The 21,428-nt window shown below is 37.2% G+C and overlaps 1 protein-coding gene across 1 annotated transcript in view; it reads left to right on the top strand.

The window, feature by feature from the left end:
• The first annotated feature begins 280 nt into the window (after positions 1-280).
• The window catches only part of LOC5567074, a 216,015-nt gene continuing 194,867 nt past the window's right edge, over positions 281-21,428 (top strand). The window contains exon 1 of the mRNA XM_021857215.1: positions 281-1,678. Within this exon, the coding sequence (XP_021712907.1) occupies positions 1,600-1,678 (79 nt within the window). The 5' untranslated portion in view covers positions 281-1,599. The remainder of the gene's footprint in view (positions 1,679-21,428) is intronic.

The raw sequence follows: 21,428 nt of genomic DNA, 5'->3' as shown, positions 1-21,428 counted from the left end.
AACATTTGTTAGTAATATTAATATTGAGGAAAATTCAGTATTAAAAATTGAACATATTAAATTAATATAAAACAAATAAAGAATGGCAAGTCCATCTATACTCTCAACGTGTAACTAACAATGAAGCGTCGCTTTTCCCCAGAGACCTAGTAAGGCACCGCCGCATTCGTTCGCATGTAGAAGCATCGACGCTCTACGCCATACCGAGTATAACAAACTAAGACAGAGACCGCGTTCCGCGGCGCGTTTACGCGAGAACCAACCAACACACCGGCATGGAACCAATCTTCAGTTTTCGGTCGGTCGCCTTAGTGTTGAGACGTAATTTACGCATTTATGAATGGTATCTACCTAACTACCTAGTGGAATTGGAGGAGTACTCCGGGTATAAATAACATATAATGGATGATGGATACAAAAGCAGAGAAGAACAGAATCATTAAATTTGATCACAAAGTGGTTTTTTGAATAGTTGAAGTTTACTGGAAATCCTTTGAATGTACGCTGAAGGTGTGGAAAGTCAAAATAGTAGTATCGCAGAAGCGGTGTGTGTAAACATAAAATCGATATTTTCGGATCCCTTAGCTGCTGGGAAGTGTGTGCAAATTAAGGCAAAGCAGAGTGAGGAAGCCAGAAAGGATTGGATCTATGGATTTTTGCGTGCAAATCTAGATATGGTGGTATGATACCACTGTATTGGTCTCCGGATTGGAATAGCTACCTACCTTTCGGAATCGAGAAACTAATAAAGCGAAAAAGGAGGAATTTCATAACATAGATGCGCGCTTCTTCCATGCTCTAGGAGAGGCTATAGTGTTGTGTAGTTGGATGACGATAATACACATTTAGTGTATAGCACTTTCTGGAAATAAGAAGCAGAACAAGCTTTGCATCAGTGTGTCGTACAAGTGTTTGAAATTTAAATTGATAGAAATAGTCTACAGAAGTGGTCTAATTTGTGTATTGTATATATAAATAAACATAGCAGGAAAAATTGAGATAAGCAACTAGCCTGGCAAAAATTGTATTTAGTGTTTGTGCAGATCATAGTCACCGGGTGTTTGCGTTTACCTTTTCGTCTGGCTTGCTGTGTGTAAAAGAAGAAATCATATTCATGGATAAATTCTGAGCAGCGGCGGCCTACTGCCATTGGGGATAAAAATGAAAAGCAAAGCAACAGCGCTCTAGCTCCACCGCATCGATGAAATGATTCATATGTAAAAGAAGAAAACCGACCAGGAAAAAAAAAAGTTTTCGTGTGTTTGGGGAAGAATCGCTATTTATGGTATTCGTACATGCAAGCGCACTTGTCAGGAAATAAGCGAATAATAATTAGAGAAGGAAGGAATTCAAATTAGGTAATACTACCACCACCTCCAGTGAATGTGCAAAGTGTGACCCACAGTGGGCAACAATGATAATTAGTAAGAAGCACCGAAAAAAGTGATTCTTTGATGCGATATAGGAAAAGTTCAAATAGCAAACAAAACACCACCGCGCTTCCTCCAAATGAGCCAACATTGTCGTGTGCGCTGCGCTGCCAAACATCGCCGCCACCAAATCCTCGGGTAGAATAATTCCAAATGGTCAAACATTTTTATGGCGCTGTTATTATTTCGATTCTACCTTGTGTTTGCGATAGGATTACTCTTGCTGAATGGATTCGCAGTACTATCAGGTAAGCATTTTTTCTCTCTGCATTGCCCATTCTTATTATTCCCCATGTAAGCTAAGCAGCTTGCCGTATATCGTGGCTCACTATGTTTGTATCGATCCCTCTCGTCGGACGTTATCCGGAGACAGTGATGTCAGTATATTTACGTTAATATGTACATAATAAAATATTGTTCTCTAAAAACCTAAAATTGCGTGGCCTTTCAGAGTCAAAATGGGCCAATAATGAAGTAGTTTAGAGCGTATGTAATAGTAGATAATAATGAATAAAAATGACGTGTTGTTAACATTTTTACCATTTAAATTAAATCCGACTGACAGCAATACATATGAAAATTTAAATTAGTTTTTCGCAGTCTTTTAGAGAAAAACTAAACCCAGATCTATTAACCCGTATAGGCCTGAGTGACAGCAAAAATACTAAAACCCTTACCACTCAGCGAATACTTAACGGATTCAAATATTTTTTTTTTTGTCAGTATACTGGCCCACATATTTAGTTTCTAGAAATGGCCGAAGGATCTCGGGAACACTCCTGTAGCCGGAGTTATTGCGGAGGGTCACTGGTTCAAGTCGGGTAGAAAAATGCGATTTTTTGGGACATGCCAAGTTATCTTTATTTATTTTCAATGGCATTCATTTTATTTTGCATAAATCATTAAGATTTGATATTCGACATTGTAAATGAATAGTTTTGCACCGTTTAGAGTGTACCAGATGCGGTCACTCGGGCTTAATGTACTGTAGAACCGGCGCTAGATTTGTTAGGTATTCAACCGTTTCAAATCTCTGATAGTATAGATTGAACATAATAGTTCACTAAAATGCGTCCCCATAAGCTTGACACAGATGTTAAGATGCAAATTGTGCACTTTATCATAAATTTAGAGGCATCCCGGGGACCCGAAAATGGGTCATTTGTAGGATCGATCAAAGGCAGTTGACATAGTTATTCAATTTAATCGATTATCAGAAGGTTTACGATGATGCGTTTTTTTTTAACTCCTTGATAGAGTGGCCACACTATAGCCGATCCTGGAAATTATCTGTGACTTGATGTTTGCCTTCCTCCAGGGGCACAGAAGCACAAAACCCAGTGATCCACCGCAATAACTCCGACCACAGGAACATTCCCGAGATTCTTTGACCACTATTAGAAACTAGATATGTGTGCGAGTATACTGACAATTGTGCCAAATGATCCATTTGCCCCACCATGGTGGGGTAAGTAGATCACCAATAGAAAAAATCTGTTCTCAAAACAAATGTGATGTAATTATGTATAGTAAGAATGATATTACCCTCGTTCTTATTATTAGTGCTAGTAATGGTACATTTTTATACTTTAAAATTAAAAAGTATTTTTATTTAATCAAAATATATTTAAGAATATGTTTACATTAGTTTACACTAATTCGCACAACAAAAAAATATTGTAACTAGAATAATCTGGAGAAAATTCATCCATTTATACACATAAGTTATACAGAAGCATTGTAGGATTATTTCTAACGATGTTTTCGATAAACACTCGTAGTTTGAAAATATTAGTCGCATTTATTTTTTAATAACAAACTGAAATATTTTTATTCTATTTATGAATATGTTTGTATCATCTGTCTATAATAATTTATATGGTCAAATGAGGTAAGCCAATATGTTTTCAATTGGAGAATTAGTATATTTTGCTCTTTTGCAACTCAGCTTAGATAAACCACGAAAAGTTTCGTGTGAGTTTTGAAATTATTATTATTTTATATTTTTTTTATACCGGAAAGGTTAAAAAAAACTTTGAGGTGGATTGATTCAAATTCTCTATGGTCAGTTTGACAAATTTAAGCTGGGAATGAAAAAATAAAGGCAAACAACATTTGCGAATATTAAAACTTATTAAAATTCTCGTAAGCAGTTTGCCAATAAATGATAATAATACTTGATCCACTTACCCCACCCCATTAAAAAGTAGGGGTAAGTGTACCATGTACAATATATCTGTATTTATTTATAAAAATCACATATTTTTCATTGTGATTCATTCAATTAGAACTGAAATGCTCACCATGTGTCGAAAAAACTAATTGAATTCGATTTTAGGCCGAGAGATATAATGGATTTTTGATTGATGGAAAACAATTTTGAAATTAATTATTTTTTGCAGCTAACAAGTTTGCTTGTGTTAGTGTACGTGTAGTACCTTTTTGCAATAGTATTAGTGTGGACGTAAGAATATAACCTAAAACGAAGCAATGGTGCGAACAGATTCAACACATTCAAGTATTTATGCTTAATATTGACGAATGATCCACTTACCCCACTGATACACTTCCCCCACTGTACCTTACTTGTAGTTTTGAAGTCACTTTTTGGTCGCTATTCTGATTATTTTGGTCTCTAAATTCATTTTTATTTTGCTGCCCTACTGCTACCAGCCCTTTAAACTAAACAATAATTCTTGACTATGGATTTATTTCAAAATCCGGTTTTATTTTCCACACTTTAACAGGACGAACAGGAAAAGTTTCTTCTGGATGACGTCATTCAAAACATTTTCAAAAAGTTTCACCTTTATGTCCACTCTAAAGCTCTAAAACTTTTAATATATTTTACTGATTTTTCTTTAATATTTGAGGTAACATTGCTTTAAATTTCAACAAAATCGGACAAGTTTTGACGATTTGACAAATGTTTGAATTCAAAATTTCCTTATCCGCGTCAAATATGGTTCGTCTAAGGTATGTATTTTCAAAAACATCTAAAATCATGATTTGTTTGGGAAATTATTTAAATGCGTAAATAGTCATCAAATGAAAAACACTTTGAAATGAATTAATATTTTTTGTTCATCTATTTTAAAGCTGTTTAAAATTAAACTGAAAATCAAATTACCCTGTTCTCTAGGGGAACATGGTCCAATTCGGACCTAGTAACTTAGACCTAGTTTTTTGGCCATATCTTTTCAGCACGATGCCTGATTTAGTGCGCGAACTTTTCTCTCAGAGAGTTTTGTGGTATCTCCTACCAGGACATGACTAGACATGTTTGAACAAAATTCTCCAAAAGGTCCGAATTGGAACAGGGTTCTCATATTCTAATTCGGGCCACCCTATATGTTATCGTTTTTTACTATGGTAGTTATAAAATATAACTCCGATTTCTTTGGAATCAAAGCTAGTTGAACTTCTTCTATAAGCGCAAGCATACAAAATTAACTCAATGTGTGAAACATTCCAATTTAGTTCGAGTCAGAACTAGCTCAAGTAGAATGTGAATTTCATTTAAAAAAACATGAGTGAAACCCGAAACTGGTTCAAAATTGAATACAGTGAACTTTCTCTAACTCGATTTTAAACTGATCATCGTGTATGGGAGATATCGAGATAAAGACAATATATTTTTAATGTTGGTGCTTTTTGTTATTTTGACAATATACATTGGAAAAGCCGTTTTTGCTTAGAATATATGTAGTAACAATTCAACATATTGAATCATAGCATGAAAATATCGCGTTAAAAAGGTGAACTTGTTCTGGAAACTTAAAGAGCACCGAGTCTCGGGACATCAATATGGAGAAGTATCGACACACATTTTAGTACGCTATATCTAAATAATTATAAAATAAAGCCTACCTTCAAAATTTCATGATCAAAAACATTATATCGTGTAATAGAAAGTTGATTGTATTGTTCTCAGCACTCGTAAACAAGGATGGAAAAAAATGGTCTCTAGCGATCAACAACATAGAATTGGAATAATCTAAGAGGGCCATTACTCTCGCAGCAGCATGATTTCAACACCTCATTACGCGCGCGTAGAGCCGATATATGAAGCATCAGATGCACTGTTTGTCGTGGGACAAAGGGTTTATCGGATATTGTTACAAGTAGCGATCAACTTGAATCATGCCGCATTTGCGCTATTATTTATCACTCAACCAATGTCCGATTGGTTTTAGAATCACAAACAGCATATATGGAGGTAGATCATTAAGTAAAAGTGGAAAAATCCTCAAAATGATTAAACTTTTATTCGCGAACAGTTAATCGCTTGCACACGTGCAACATGATGCATTATTCGCGGAGCATAGTTAGTTGTGACAACTTGACGACAAAAAGATAATCGTTGTTGTTATGATCGCACGATAAAGAACAACGCGAGGCATCATGGATTTTGTCATGATCACTAGATTTCCATCCTTGCTCGTAAACGTTTTTTTTGTATCGTATTGTCAAACAAATTTGGAAAGCTGTATCTTAAATGGGCTGTGGTATTAATAGAGGATTCTACCCCATTACCCCGAATGATATTTCCCCGAATGCCATCACCCCGAATTCCATTACCCCGAATGTACCATTACCCCGAATGCTATTTCCCCGAATTTACAATTGTCTTGACATGATGATATTGATGACAGTTCCCCATCATATCGGAATTCGGGGTAATGTCATTCGGGGTGATGGGTCGTTCGGGGTTTTGGATTCTACCCCATTACCCCGAATGATATTTCCCCGAATGCCATCACCCCGAATTCCATTACCCCGAATGTACCATTACCCCGAATTATATCACCCCGAATGCTATTTCCCCGAATTTACAATTGTCTTGACATGATGATATTGATGACAGTTCCCCATCATATCGGAATTCGGGGTAATGTCATTCGGGGTGATGGGTCGTTCGGGGTTTTGGAATTCGGGGTAATGGCGTTCGGGTTAATGGCATTCGGGGTAATGGGATTCGGTGTAATGGGGTAGAATCTAATAGAGATGCTTTTGAAGTAGCTGGATTATTGATCCCTTTTTTCGGTGGTTCACAGAATTCCTTAGATTTTTTGAAAGACATTTACTTGAACGCAACAGAAACAAAGGCACCAGGTGAGTAGAAAAACAGTTCACACGATCTTTACAGTAGCGCCAGTATTGAGAAATGATTGATGGTCCGAATTAGAACAGGGTCCGAATTGGACCAGCTTCCCCTAATCATTAATATATTTTATAGAATTTCTTGAACCTGGAATATTTTTGTAAAATCTGGAAATATCAGGGAATTTCATTTCCGTAAACAAGTAAGACACCCTTCTACATGCGACTTTGGTTGGAGTATGTGCTCCATCACCGAATGGAAGTCAGGGAGCTGGGAGTTCGGGGCTTCTGTCCTATTTTTAGGACGCTGGGCGGATATGGTTTAGGGTGAAGATGCATCCACCAGCGATTGACCAATCGATCAATTTTCAGCACGAACGGCTGTCTGGTTCTCTGAACGTGTGCTCTTAATTTTTTGACGTTTGGCTTCGATGCATCTTCATCTTAACGGACAGCCATATGTCTTTGATTCACAACTGTTGTGTTGCTTCTGATGCTCCACAGTTATGAATCAACGCTTCTAGGAACATGATTAACATTTTATTTCAAACTAACAGAAATCCATTTCTTTTTTGGGCGTTAAGATTCAATTGATACAGAGCCTGCTTCTCAGCTTTGTGTTTTATGGCTGGGATGTCGACAGAATTTCCAATCCAAAAGATCTGACCGGGATTCTGATCCGCCACCTAAAAAAATCAAATTGTGATGGAATGCTTTTGTGGCTCTAAATGAATTTATAAAGATGCAGTTGCGAACGTGATTCTTCTCTACGGATGTTGTAATTGAGTATTTCCAATGCGACCTAGTTGAATCCTTAAAGAAATTGGTGTTCAAATTGAAGAAATCCATTATTGCGGGGAAATTTAAAAATTTGGATTGCCTCGCGGAAATAACGCGCAGCAAGCAATACCCGCACAGAGCAAATGAACCACAGTAAGCATTGCTGTTCTGGACATGCTTTTTAATTCGTCGACATTTTAAGTTTGTAAAATAGGTAACGATAGATAAAGGGCAGCTCATGCAGTAATGGCTCACCATTGCTCAAACTATCAGGTTCAAAATATTCAAATCCAACTAGGGTCGGTGTTCCCTTAGTGGACAGTCCCCTATAGTGGCACTAGTGGGTTTTTACGGCCGTTTTGCTATAAATCTTTTCAAAACATTTTTTGACATGAAGGTCAGGAGCTATTTATCTAAGTACCATTGATACACAGATTGATATTGTTCAAAAAATGATCGAAATAATTAGTTTTGCTTAAAATTTGAGCTCCCTTGCGCCTATAGTAAACCTATTGTTCCTATAGTAGCACTACTGAGAGAAACTATTTTTTATTATACGAAATAATTGATGAATTAAGAACTTTTTTTTACATCAATCGAAAGCTTTTGATCCACACTTTGTAGGAAAAATATAAAAGTTTTGTAAATATACGGTTTTGATAAGTATTTTACCAACGCCGTGATGCTAGTGCTACTATAGGAACAGAAATTAGAAATAGTGCTATTATAGGCACATGTATTCCTATAGTGGCACACGCGATAATAAATACAAACTTTTGAGTTTTCGTAGTTTTCATATTTTTCCCACAAAACCAAGATAAAAAGCTTTCAGATGACGTAAAAATAATGACGCTAGCGTTATTTTTCGATTTTATACGAATTTTTGTTCTTAGCTATGCGGCTATTGGTACATCGACCCTACATATTTTTTTCTCTCTATGGGCTCCATGCATGTGGTTCAACCATCAGCGGTTTCTATGTTAGACGGTCTTTACAGTTTCCCGTAGTTTATGGGATCAAAACTGTTCCCCTTGTTAAATTGTGTTCAATCTGGTATCCCCACCATTCCATCATACGGGTACGTACAGGTACATACAGGGTTTCTAGATTGAAGATGCTACAGGTCTCCATATGTATTTTTTATCTAAGAGATAACCATTAGCGCCCTACATGTAGATATTGTTGACCCAATCCTATGCCTGGAATTTTTCGTCAAGGTTTAGAGCGAAACCTGTTGAAGCCATCAAATTATCCTGACAGCTGAAACAGCGTAAATACAATTACAGTCAACTCTCCACATCTCGATGTTCTACATCTCGATATCTTTCCCTATGTCGATGATTTCATAAGTCCCTTCAGACCGCATACATTTTCACTCTCCATATCTCGATATTCTCCTTATCTCGATATCTCCATATCTCGATGTGATTCTGTTGATTTTTTTTTCTCATTTTTCTCGCCGTATGTCGATATGACCAATATCGAAGGTTACTAGACCAAAGTTTTGGGATTCAAAACAACCTAGAAGCGCAAAATGACGTCTGTTTGTGTATTATTTTCTTGGCAACGGAGTGTTTTTCAATCTAGTATTCATCGAAAAAAATTTCTTTGTCTCGATCTCTTCCTATCTCGATGGTCCCTTCGATATCGAGATGTGAAGAGGCGACTGTATTGCATTTCTTAGTCAGCGGTGACTATGATGATTTTGACGGAAAATTTAGCGATCAACAACTGTGGATTTTCCCGGAATCAATTTTTTTCTTGCAACGCGTAATAGAGTAGGTGTACCAGTTATGGTTCCCTATTTCGCCATACGTGATAACTTGAATGTCTCCACATTTTGAAAAGTTTTGTGTGTTTTAGTAGTAAGATATAGGATATATCTTGATGTTAAAACATTCAAAAAGATTAAAAATGTGAAATTCATCAAAATTTTCCATATGGCCAAATAGGGAACCACTATGGCCATATTTGGTACACTTTCCCTATTTTCAATTTGAATCAATCGTAGTACGATTTATTTATGTTTATTGATTGTGGTTATTTCGACACGCCAATTATATTTCTTTTAATCTTCGATTTTAAACGAAATTTAAGTCTTTCTAGTATTAGCCGTTAACCTAAATAAACGTGTTTTCAAGAGACAGATCATAACGATCAACGCCAGACCGCATAAAAAAGTGCACCCACCTTCTTTCCAAAGTCACATGGCTGCAGCATCGATCGTGGACCATATGTTGAGCCTTTCTTTTCGAAACCGGCCAACATGATTGACACCCACGCCGCCAACGACTTCAAATCTTAAGCCTTGAATAATTACCAGCGGACTTACCAGTACCTACCGGAGGTCGATTGGTTAGAAACGGCGGGAGGGGAAATAAAAAAAAAGCTTTCGAAACTGCTACCACCAGAGGCCCTTTTTTCGCCACCCACTCATGCTAGGTAGGAGCCTAAGGTACTCCTCCACCGCTCCTAGCAGGAAACCAAAACTAACCGCAAAGTTAAGCTCGCTGATGAAATTAAGTGGGTCAAGCCGTTTCAACTTTTCTATGTGACGTACGTAGGTGTGCTGCGCATTGCACAAGCCGTGCATTAAGGGCTCTACAGTCATCCCACAGTAATGGATCAACTAAGGGCTACTTCGTAGAAGAAATTTTGATTAAAAAACATCAATCCCAACTGGTACAATGCCTACTACTCAGTTTAGTGTTCGTATGGACACTTCCACAGTTATCAGCTGGGAGCTTTCTTTGCCGTTTGGCCATATTTGCATGTGTATATCTTGTGGCAGGTACGAAGATACTGTATGCCTTGGGATGTCGAGAAAATTTCCTTTGCGAAAAGATCTCGACCGGTGGGATGCGAACCCATGACCCTCAGCTAGGTCTTATTGAATAGCTGCGCGTTTACCGCTACGGCTATCTGGGCCACATCCTGACACTGCAGAATATATTTTTTTTCATGCATGAAGATTATTTACGAAAAAGTGTCGATCTTGATAGAAAATTTAAACGATATTCATCTCCCAGACGTGGATTCTTCTTCTTGGCATTACGTCCTCACTGGAACAGCCTGCTTCACAGTTTAGTGTTCAACTAGCACTTCTATACTTATTACTAGTAATCCTTTATAAGAGAGATTCGCGGAAGCTGACATTTCTGTCAAAGCGTGAGCCAATCGAGCAGCGAGAGCTGTCAAAGTGTGAGCCAAACGTACATGCGTTATGTTTGTTTTGAAATTTTCTTGAAGAGTAATGTAATCCGCTTGAAATTATTTTGGTAAAAGTAATTTTGCATGAAGCAAAAAAATGAAATATTTTTCTTTTTTAAATTTTGGTCAATGCGATTTTTAGTTGTTGATTTTTTTGGCTGTTTATTAGTTTGGATATGTAGCTCAAAGATCTATAATGAAACAAAATACACTTTTTAGCAATTACGAAGTCATGTCTGTGTTACAATATTATTCTCGACGCCGAGCAAAATCAGCACTGCCGGTCTGTTGCCAAATCATTCCATTTTACTTCCGCTTATCTCTCTATAAAGGATCACTACTTATTACCTGGAAGCTTTTATTGCCAAAGTTGCCATTTTCGCATGCGCATAGAGTGGCAGGAACGATGATGTTTATGCCCAGGGAAGCCAAGGAAATTTCTATTACGAAAAGATCCTAGACCTAGCGGGGATCGAAACCAGACACCTTCAGCATGGCTTTGCTTTGTAGCCGCGGACTTTAACCACTTGACTAAGGAAGGCCCCAACTCATCTAGAGAATTATCCACCAATTCCAGCTTTTCATCATCATCATCTGGAAATCATTTAAGGGTCTGTTCATTACCCACGTGGTAAATTTTTGGGGGTTCCAGATTGCCCCTCCCCCTCGTGGTCATTTGTCCATACAAAAAACATTAATTTGTATGGACCGTGGTCATTGGCCAGAACTTCCCCTCCCCCCTTAAATGACCACTTGGTTTATGGCCCGCCCACACGGTGCTCCAATTACCGTTATTATCAAATAAAATATACCATTCAAACGGCAGTCAGCAGTTGATTCCTTACGTTGTTCTGCACCTCTGGGCTGATTTTGAAAAAAATCCTTAGACAGAATTTTAAGTTACGCCCTTTTGAAGTTTATATGATAGAAATCACTTAAAATATGTTATTTTTACTTGTTTAAACAAAGAGATTATACAAAATAAATGTAGTTTTGATTTTTTATCTGGTTTTAGATATTGAAAAATATTTTCATAAAAAAATTCTAGACCGACATTTGAAAAGGGCCAATGCTATGTTTAGTTATTACTTATCAACCAATACACGAACAATTATATCTAACAATCTAACGCCTAATAGTGATTTTAGGAAATTGTCCAAAGCATTCAAATATGAATGAATAATTCTTGGACAGGATATGCAGATACGCCCTTTTGAAGTGTAGGGAAAGAATATTGCATGGTAAATTCCGTTTCATCTATAATCAACAGTTAGGTGCATACATAATCATTACACCTCTGTGGTTGTTCTTATTTCATTCAATTTAGCAAGTCGCACAAAATTTACACGTACACATATTGTCTAGATTGACATTATAAAAGGGCCAAAGTATAATTGAAATATATACACATCAATATAGCTGAACATCAAAGTTGATCGCAACATTCGAACATAACATATCTGTATCTACATAATTCTATATTCAATATTCTATTCAATTCTATATAATTCTTTTCTATTCTAATCTGTTCTATTCTATTCAATTCTACTCTACTTAAATTTGTTCTATTCTGATCCACCCTATTTGTTCTTATACATATTTTTACAAATGCCAATGTTGTAATCAACAAAAGAATTGAACGATACACTTTCGATGTTTGTTCGACTTTATAGCGCTGACAGGTCTGTGAAACAGCGCTATGCACAGACTCCGACGCCAGCTCATTATGTCAGCCTAGTCCTCGACCAGTTGCATTGCAGAAGTCTTTTACATTAAACGGTGATATGATATTTCGAAGATTTTGTCAGACTCTGCTCTTCCCAGCTCTCGACAAACTTGTTCAAATTACCTTTAAAACGAGGATCCAGCTCAAATGAAAAGCATTTAATACAAAATGCTTAAGTTCCTTAAAATACATAAAAAATATCATATATAAGTTGAAACCCTTATTTGGACTTACTGTGAAATAATAATTCAAATCTTCATTTTTATGGATCATATGAGAAGCACGCATTAGGAGTCAGAATCTGTGCATAGCAATTTTTTAAAGAGCTGGGAGCACTAAAAAGCCGTACAAATGTCGAAAGAGTACCGTTCCAATCTTTTGCGCGCAGTTGTTAATTTTTAGTGTCCATTTGTGAAAATATGTATAAGAACAAGTAGGGTTGATCAGAGTAGAATAAATTTAAGTAGAGTATAATTGAATAGAATAGAACAGATTAGAATTGAAGTATGTATGTATGAATATATAGTATAGAAAAAGATATGTGATGTTCGAGTGTTTCGGTCAACTTTGATACAGTCATTATTCAGCTAAATTTAAATGTGTATATTTCAATTATACTTTGGTCCTTTTTCAATGTCAGTATAGACAACATGTGTACGTGTAAATTTGGAATCGTTCAAATATTACGTAACGAGGAGGTTCGGTAGTGGGGCAAGAAGGGGGTTTCAAATTGGAAAATTCTGCGTTACATTTGAATACAATTTGAATCATTACTTCTATGCAACTTGCTAAATTGAATGAAATAAGAACAACCGCAAAAGTGTTATGATTATGTATGCATCTAGCTAACCGTTGATTACAGATGGAGCAGAATCCACCATATCCCATATTGCATATTCTTTCCATACATTTCAAAAGGGCGTATCTGCTTATCCTGTCCAAGAATTTTTCATACAAATTTGAATGCTTTGGACAATTTCTTAAAATCACTATCAGGCGTTAGATTGTTAGATATAATTGTTCGTGTATTGGTTGATAAGAAATAACTAAACATAGCATTGGCCCTTTTCAAATGTCGGTCTAGATTTTTTTTTATGAAAATATTTTTCAATATCTAAAACCATATAAAAAATTAAAACCACAAAATTTTATTATAATCTCTTTGTTAAAACTAGTTAAAGTGGCATATTTCGTGTGATTTCTATCATATAAACTTCAAAAGGGCGTAACTCAAAATTCTGTCTAAGGATTTTTTCAAAAATCGGCCCAGAGGTGCAGAACAACGTCAGGAATCAACTGCTGACTGCCGTTTGAATGGTATATTTTATATGATAATAACGGTAATTGGAGCACCGTGGCCCATAAAGCAGTGTTTCAAAAATTACTTTTAGAAATCATATCTGTGGGTTATCCATAACTCTCGGGCGACTGTACTATACGCAACGGCAACTAACTTACCTATGGAGGAACAGTGAGACTTCGAACACTTCCGCGGAAAAAAAGCATCATTATCCGTTCGTTCGTTCGTGCGTTGGTTTGTCCATCAAACCCGATATTTATGTCGCGCACATACCGGTCTAATTGATGCCTCCGGTCTTCGACGATAAATGGGCCTACTCGTCACCACCGTTGTCATGTCATCGGTTAGGTCTACGTGTTGTTGAAATACCGAACAGTTTCGTCAGATTCATCGCATAAATGGGCTTTTCGATACTTATCACACCCGGGTGACAGCATCGCACCTCAATTTCGTCTTCCAACAACACACAGTTTGTGTTACAATTTTACGACCACGTGGTCGTCGTCGCGCGCGCCATGCGTATTATTGTTATTGTAAACGAAATACCCGTTTTCATTTTTAGCATCCGTTCGTTTGTCCGTGTCACGCGTCCCACTTGAGGAAAGGCTACTCGGCTGTAGATTAGTGGGACCAGTTGGAATCAGAGTGGTACATGTACTCACTTTAAGATCAAACATGTGCGTTATTCACTGTTACAAAATTAAACAGATCGTTCTGCTTATCATTTAGAGAACGAACATTCCAATTTAAAATATTCAATAAAATAGTTTGATCCATTACAGTCGAATTTCATTCTTTGCACTAGGTTTAGGTTGAGCTACCATTAGGTGGGCTAAACCTCACTTAACACTTCAGTTGTCGCGCTGCTGTATTTTGTACAACAGTGGTGAAAAAACCGCGCTTATCGTACATAGCATCAGCGTGGTAGTTCTGACGGTGGCAAACCGCGCGACGACTGAAGGTTTAAAACGAAGACAAACATCACTTTTTGACTTTTGATTTATCAATTGGTAGCCCTGAATTTCTATTGTATTCCAAGATTTTGACCACTAAAAACTCAAACGGCTTAGTGAAAGTCACTAAGTGGGTTACAGGTTTAGTGCAACGCACAAAAGTTGACTGTATTGTAATCTAGTCCACAACTCGATGTTCTACATCTCGATATCTCTCTATATGTCGAAGATTTTTTCGGTCCCTCCATTCTGCACATATTTTCACTCTCCATATCTCGATATCCTCCTTATCTCTAGGGTAACAGTCGTATTTTGGACCCCCTAAGGAAGTGATTTTGGTTGTTTGTCACAATTAAGTAATTGCACAGCGTAACCAAGTCAAAAAAACATGCTACAATGTAGAGAAAAACTTCCTTTACGAGATAAAAATGCCCACACGGTCATGTAGGATCCAAAATACGTCGAAAATAATAGAACTGTGAAGCACTGTTTTTCATTATTTTGGACCCTCAAAGTATATATTTTGGACCTCCGGCATTTATTATCGATTGGGGACAAAGTCCACGATACTTGTTGTATAATATGCTTGCCCATAGTCTAATTAATCGATTGACAACGGATAAGCGAGGAAACTTTACGCTTTTAGTCCAGAAATTTGAAAAAAGTTTTTGTTTACATTTGAAAAATTTCTGACGGCTTCAATTTCTGTGTGTAACGTGTTGTAACGGTTGCATGAATGGACCGATTGATTTTAATTAATTTCAGATAAAATAAATACATTTTCCATGTACACACGGTTGATGCAAGTGCGAAATAGTCCTATCTTTCTAAATGACTTGCGAATTGAGTTGGCCTTTTGATTTAATCTAGAAAATTTGTAGGAAAACGGCCCAGGGGGTCCAAAATATATAGAGGTCAAAATATATTGGTTACCCTATATCTCCCAATCTCGATGTGAATATCATTCCCAATTTTCTTTCCGCATGTCGATATGCCTGTTATTGAAGGTTACTAGACTAGATTTTAGTGATTCAAAACAATTGGCGAAGACGAAAGGACGTCTGTTGTTTTTTAAATTTTCCTAGTAACTGAGTGATTTTCAATCTAGTATTCTTTAAAAATTTGTACTTTGTCTCGATCTCTCTCCATGCCGATGGTCCCCTCGATATCGATATGCGGAGAGTCGGCTGTAGTAAATTTCATATAAACTTGAACTGCTTCAGTCATAATTGCGTTTTTGAACTTTACTTCTATCATATGTTGCAATCGTTTAGATAAGAAATCAAAAGTAGGGCAAACATTGTGACGTTGTGTGTTGTGCGCCTCGCATCATTTGGTGCAGTGTTTTGTCGTGAAATGTTTGTTGTTCGTTGAAGTGTTTTGTTATTGTTTTTGAGACTGTCCGCCGTGATAAGTAACGAACTTGCAAACAAAATAAAAATACACTTCGAAGGTCTTACGAAACATACGAAATACCGTTCTGTTATTTCTATACCTGCCTCAAAATGAGCCGACAGTCATCGCTCTGTTATCTGTTTGCGTCAAACCATCATCTCGCCATCTAATCTAATCTAATCTAATCTAAGTGCTTGCACAGCCAATATTGAAAAGCATCCTGGAAATATCGAAATTTCTTCAGATATTTTCTTGTCAGCATTAATATTTGCAGCACATCAAAGATATGATACAAATATTAAATTGCCAGGCCCACTGTGCAGACTTTGGGTTAGAAGATAATTGAAAAACTCACGGCTATCAGATTATTCACGTATGAATAACATGATAGACGCATTTTTTTCAATTTTACAAAGGATGAAACGGGGACAACCGTACCAACCGTTTCATTTGAAGGGATAAGTAAAATCGTTGGAAGTGGCGTTGCTAAGAATTTTGGTGCACACTTCATTGTTGTCCGATCTCCTTTTCCTGGGATGGGACACAGGTTTTTCTTCCATATGTCCTGACTCTAAAGCCATGGCTTAAGCGCCTTTACTCGCTCTCTGGAATGGAATAAAAATTTGATTTTACAATTCATCTCACCCCATTATTTAGATATACGATGGCAATACAATATAATAACCCACAAAGAATTAAAAGGAACGTTCTCACCCAGTTTTCTTGCTTCTCGTTCAGCCTGCATAGTTAGTTACACTGTCTCTTCTTTATTTTTCATTATCTGTTATTATAAAACTAAACCCGCATCTGTTCCTTAATCCATAAGCTACATTTTTCCTTTGTGCCGTATGCTCAACATGCTTCTCAACTTCTCATCATGTCACTGTTTTCACGAGCTGCACAAGCATGCAATTTTCACTTTTTAGCACGAAACACTTAAAACGTAAAACTAAACCAAATTCAATTTGGATGGAATGTCATTGATTGTCTGTGAACTTCAAATAGCAGAAAAACGGTCACAATATTCTAAGATTCGCGGTAAAGTTTAAGAAAATGCAAAACACAAGCTGTACCAGCCGAATCACGGAGCCGAAAATCGCGGAACGATGAAAAATCCAAACCATCATCTCGCCATCTAGTTCTGAAACTGAGAAACTGCTGTCATGTTGATAAAGTTTAAAATAATAGAAGTGTTCAATGAACACTGTTCACCCATGAGCCTCTATACGTGCCATAAATTCTTTTGTTCAGTTGACTTTTACTGTGCGCCGTGTGTTGGTGCTGTCTAGCTCTCTCTCACGGGCAACTTGAAAACAAGGCGCACAGTAAAAGTCAAACGTTTTATAGCATGCAGAGGCTCATTGTAATAAGCCTGTGCATGCTATAAAACGTTTGACTTTTACTGTACGCTCTGTTTTCAAAATTCCCGTGAGAGAGAGCGAGAAAGTACCAACACACGGCGCACAGTAAAAGTCATGAGAACAAAAGAATTTATGGCACGTACAGAGGCTCATTCCTGTAGTATTGACATTTGTGCAGTAGATGTGGTCGTCGCTTGCGAACGACTGTAGGATGATCTTCGTATTTTTCACGCAAAATGCGTCGGGCTTTCGTACAAGTAAGGATGTGCCTACTTTCACTCTTTTTGGATTTGTAACAGTTGCAGAGATCTAATAGATAATGAGCCATTTTACGAGACGTTTCGGAACAGCTGATCGCCGCAACGGCGTCAATTGACAGGAGACCTGGGATTAAATCCAGCGTGATTTTCAATAACGCCTCATCTTACCAAATGGGGGACATGGAGAAAATGACAAAAAAGAGATCCAGAAATGTTCGTTACTGCAACATTACACCTAGTTGTTGTATCAGCTACCTCTTTGTTACCCAAATTGCACATAAAAAGGCACTTTTGTGATTAGAAATATTTTACTAATTTTTCTCCATTTAAGTTATCGCCTGTATGAAAAGCTACGCTAGAAATGCGCACAGTCATCAACCATCATCGTCGCGAAAACTGACGACGATGATTGAAAAATCCCAGGTCTCCTGTCATTTGACCAGGCTTCGTAAAATGGCTTATAGCAGTTTACGGAACAAGTTGCAGAATGATGATTTTTACAGCAACGAGTAACGTACAATTTTTTTTTTGAATTTCGTAGAAGATCAATTGGTCGGCGTTAAGTCAGAGGGGACCAAGTACAAAACTTGGGAAAATTGGATTGTTCTCTAATTAGATGCGAAGTTACCTTACCTTCGTTTCACTTTGGCCAGATTTGATGAATGCTGAAAACTGCGAGAGATATGTAACAAATTTACTTTGGATGATCAATAAAATTCGATAAAAGTGTAGAGTCAGAGAGAACCAAGTGCATATTACCATAACAGCGAAAATGATCAGTGCGCTTAGGAATGCGAGGAAATGAAAAACATTTCAAGAGATTTGTCAGATATTTTTACATCGAGTGATTCCTCTACTTATCCATCAATAGAAATTTATAAATATTACTTAATTCGATGCATTTTATTTTGTTTTTTGACCATTTACTACATTTGGATGGGTGGTCAGAAATTGCAACAATTTCTGTGCAGACAGAGCGGGCCAAGTGTTGAAAAGCACTAAACTGATTGATTATTGCATTTTTTGAGTCAATTTCAGAGTTCGATAGAAGTTTATGGTAGTTCTATGGTGTATGTATGGAATGTGCTAGAACCCGCTTATTGGACCAGTATATTTTGGTCGGTACTAAAGATTTTCACTTGGTCCACTCTGACTGAACACAAATTTGAATATTTCTGGTCTTCAATGCAATGACCCTGCAATACCTTAATTTTCAAGCTATCGTAGTGCCACTGATTTCGGTGTTGACGATATGGATTATTGAAGGGTCGAAGGGTCTTGATATTTTGCTTATCATAGAGACATGCACCCAGTTTGACCATTGAAGCAATAAATGATTGTTATTTTCCTAGAAATTGTTCAGTCAGAGTGAACCAACTCACTGAACGATGATGTTTAGTTCAGTCAGAGTGGACCAAGTACACATAGTCCATCAAAAAATCGTTCTATCAGAGGTTTGGATAATGATTTTTCATGATTATCACTTCACATTATATTGTTTGAAAGTAACACAAAGATGTGTAGAAATATTGAACCAAAATTTGAACGAGTTCAAAAATTACAGAGTTTTAGACTTTAAACCCATTTTTCTCAAAATATGAAAAATGTCACTTGGTCCACTCTGACTTAACGCCGACCAATTCTCGCATAACTTGTGATCTCGCCCTAAAAGCCATTGGTAACCAAGTGTGTAGCTTGTTGTTACCGAGCAAACGAATGAATTTAAACGATATTTAACTATGCTACGATGGAGAGAATATCCTCCTTTATCCCCCAGTGGTAATAGTTTTCGTCCTGGTCCATTCATTTTACAATTTCTAAAAAAAATGTTGTGTAACGATTCATTACGCAACTCAAAACAGTTGCGTAATCAGAAAGCGTTGCGTAATGAACCATTACAGTACTGGTTTCAGTTGCGTAATGACTATTCCCAAACTACATACTTCAGTGCAGGAAAGTAGGCCGTTTCATGACAGATTGGCGAGATGAAAAACAGCCTATGAGCCTAGGGGTCTCTGCACTGTTTCGATTTTGTTTGAGATTTTGACGTTTACTGGCCTTGTTGTTTACTCATTTCATGAAGGAGTGAAAGAGAAAGAGAGATTTTTGTGCAGAGCCCTATGTATGCTATAAAACCTGTTTTCAAGTTGGTCGTGAGAGAGAGCGAGACAGCACCAACACACGGCGCACAGTAAAAGTTATGAGAACAAAAGAATTTATAGCACGTACAGAGGCTCATTACGATGAGAAATTGCATAAAGGGCAACGCCAGTTTATTCGGGAATGTGTTAGGATAGTAAATTTATGGCAGAAAGGCTTGCTAATACATATGCTCAGGCGCAAGGAAAGGCGAGCTATGAACCTCTGTACGTGCCATAAATTCTTTTGTTCTTTTGACTTTTACTGTGCGCCGTGTGTTGGTGCTGTCTCGCTCTCTCTCACGGGCAACTTGAAAACAGAGCGCACAGTAAAAGTCAAACGTTTTATAGCATGCATAGGCTCATAATGATCGAAGAATGGAAGCGTAGAAAAACTGATTTTTTGCTGTCTCTGATTCTAGCAAATGTTATGAACTGTGATATATTAAGAGTAGAATTGAAGTCATTGAGCCACCAACCCCGTCATATTGTTCAGACTCTAAACTTCAGGGTAACGGTATTAACATAATTTCACTAATTTTCACATAATCCCTTTTTACGTGCACTTTCATGATAAATACGACGCGGTACGAAGTCTCCACGCGGAAAACAAACAAACATTTTTGAAGTTAAAATATCTCTGGATGGACCGAAAGGGGGGCGAACGTTTCGCTTAAAAACATTCCCACTCCCTTATTTTCGAATGCCAAAATCAGAACCCCAGTTTTTAAATTTCAAGAATATCATATGGACGTTGTTATATCATCATTATGGAACCAAACATGGCCAGACTTCCGAACGGCATGCAAAGGCTCATGCTATCAATTTATAGAACTGTCATATTACTTTGCAAGTTGTTCCAAACACTTTTCATTGGTGAAATATCTTCAATAATCTTTCATAAGCTTTATGTATATTATTGGTATCTAAACAAAATACTCGCATAAATTACTTTTTTTTCGAGTACTTAAAAAAGTGTTATAATATAGAAATACAATACATATCATCAGGATCGTTTTTTTTTTATTTAAAATTTCTAGGTGTTACAAAACTGAATAATTTTTCTAATTCAATGAATATTTTCAACAACAATTCAGTTCCCTTTTTAATATATCCTAATCCTCTGAGCAGAATCTCAATAAAGAAACAAAATAGTTATTTATGCAACAAGTTGCAAAATGATGATTTTTTCAGCACGAGTTATACATTTATCCAACGAGGCTCGCCGAGCCACAACACAAAAAAAAAAGCACAAACAGAACCCACATGGGCCTACAGCCATGCGTAGTTTCAATTCAGTATTTTTCAATCACGTAGGCTGTGATAAGTACCCATGCATGTCACAAATTTTCACGCTCCCATCGGTATCATGCACATCTTTATTCCCTATTGGATGAAAGAACAGGTAAGACAGCACAAACAGTAGCTGACTACAAATGCTGGACGATTCGATCCCTCATCAGAATCGCCAGCTTGTGTCGGAACCAGATTGCACAACGGATATAGACTCGAGTGAAGTGACTCGCCGTGTAAACCAAATGGAAAGTCACTTCATTCTAGTCGAGAATCGTTACCTCGCTATACGACACCGACAATTCTCACATCACGCCAGTCGTAGATAAACACCCAAATATCAGATGCAATTGTGCTTATTCTGTGCGGCATATAAAGAAAGACAAGTCGGTGAGCTATCGACTCGCTCCCATTTGAATAACATTAGTCGCCTAACGTCATCCGAGGGGAGAACGACTTTTCTCGACTCACAAGCCGCG

The sequence above is a fragment of the Aedes aegypti genome, chromosome 1 (genome assembly GCF_002204515.2).
Source record: "Aedes aegypti strain LVP_AGWG chromosome 1, AaegL5.0 Primary Assembly, whole genome shotgun sequence".
Taxonomy (NCBI): Eukaryota; Metazoa; Arthropoda; class Insecta; order Diptera; family Culicidae; genus Aedes; species Aedes aegypti.
Note: the sequence above shows the minus strand (reverse complement) of the source record. Positions and strands in the feature narration are given on the sequence as shown.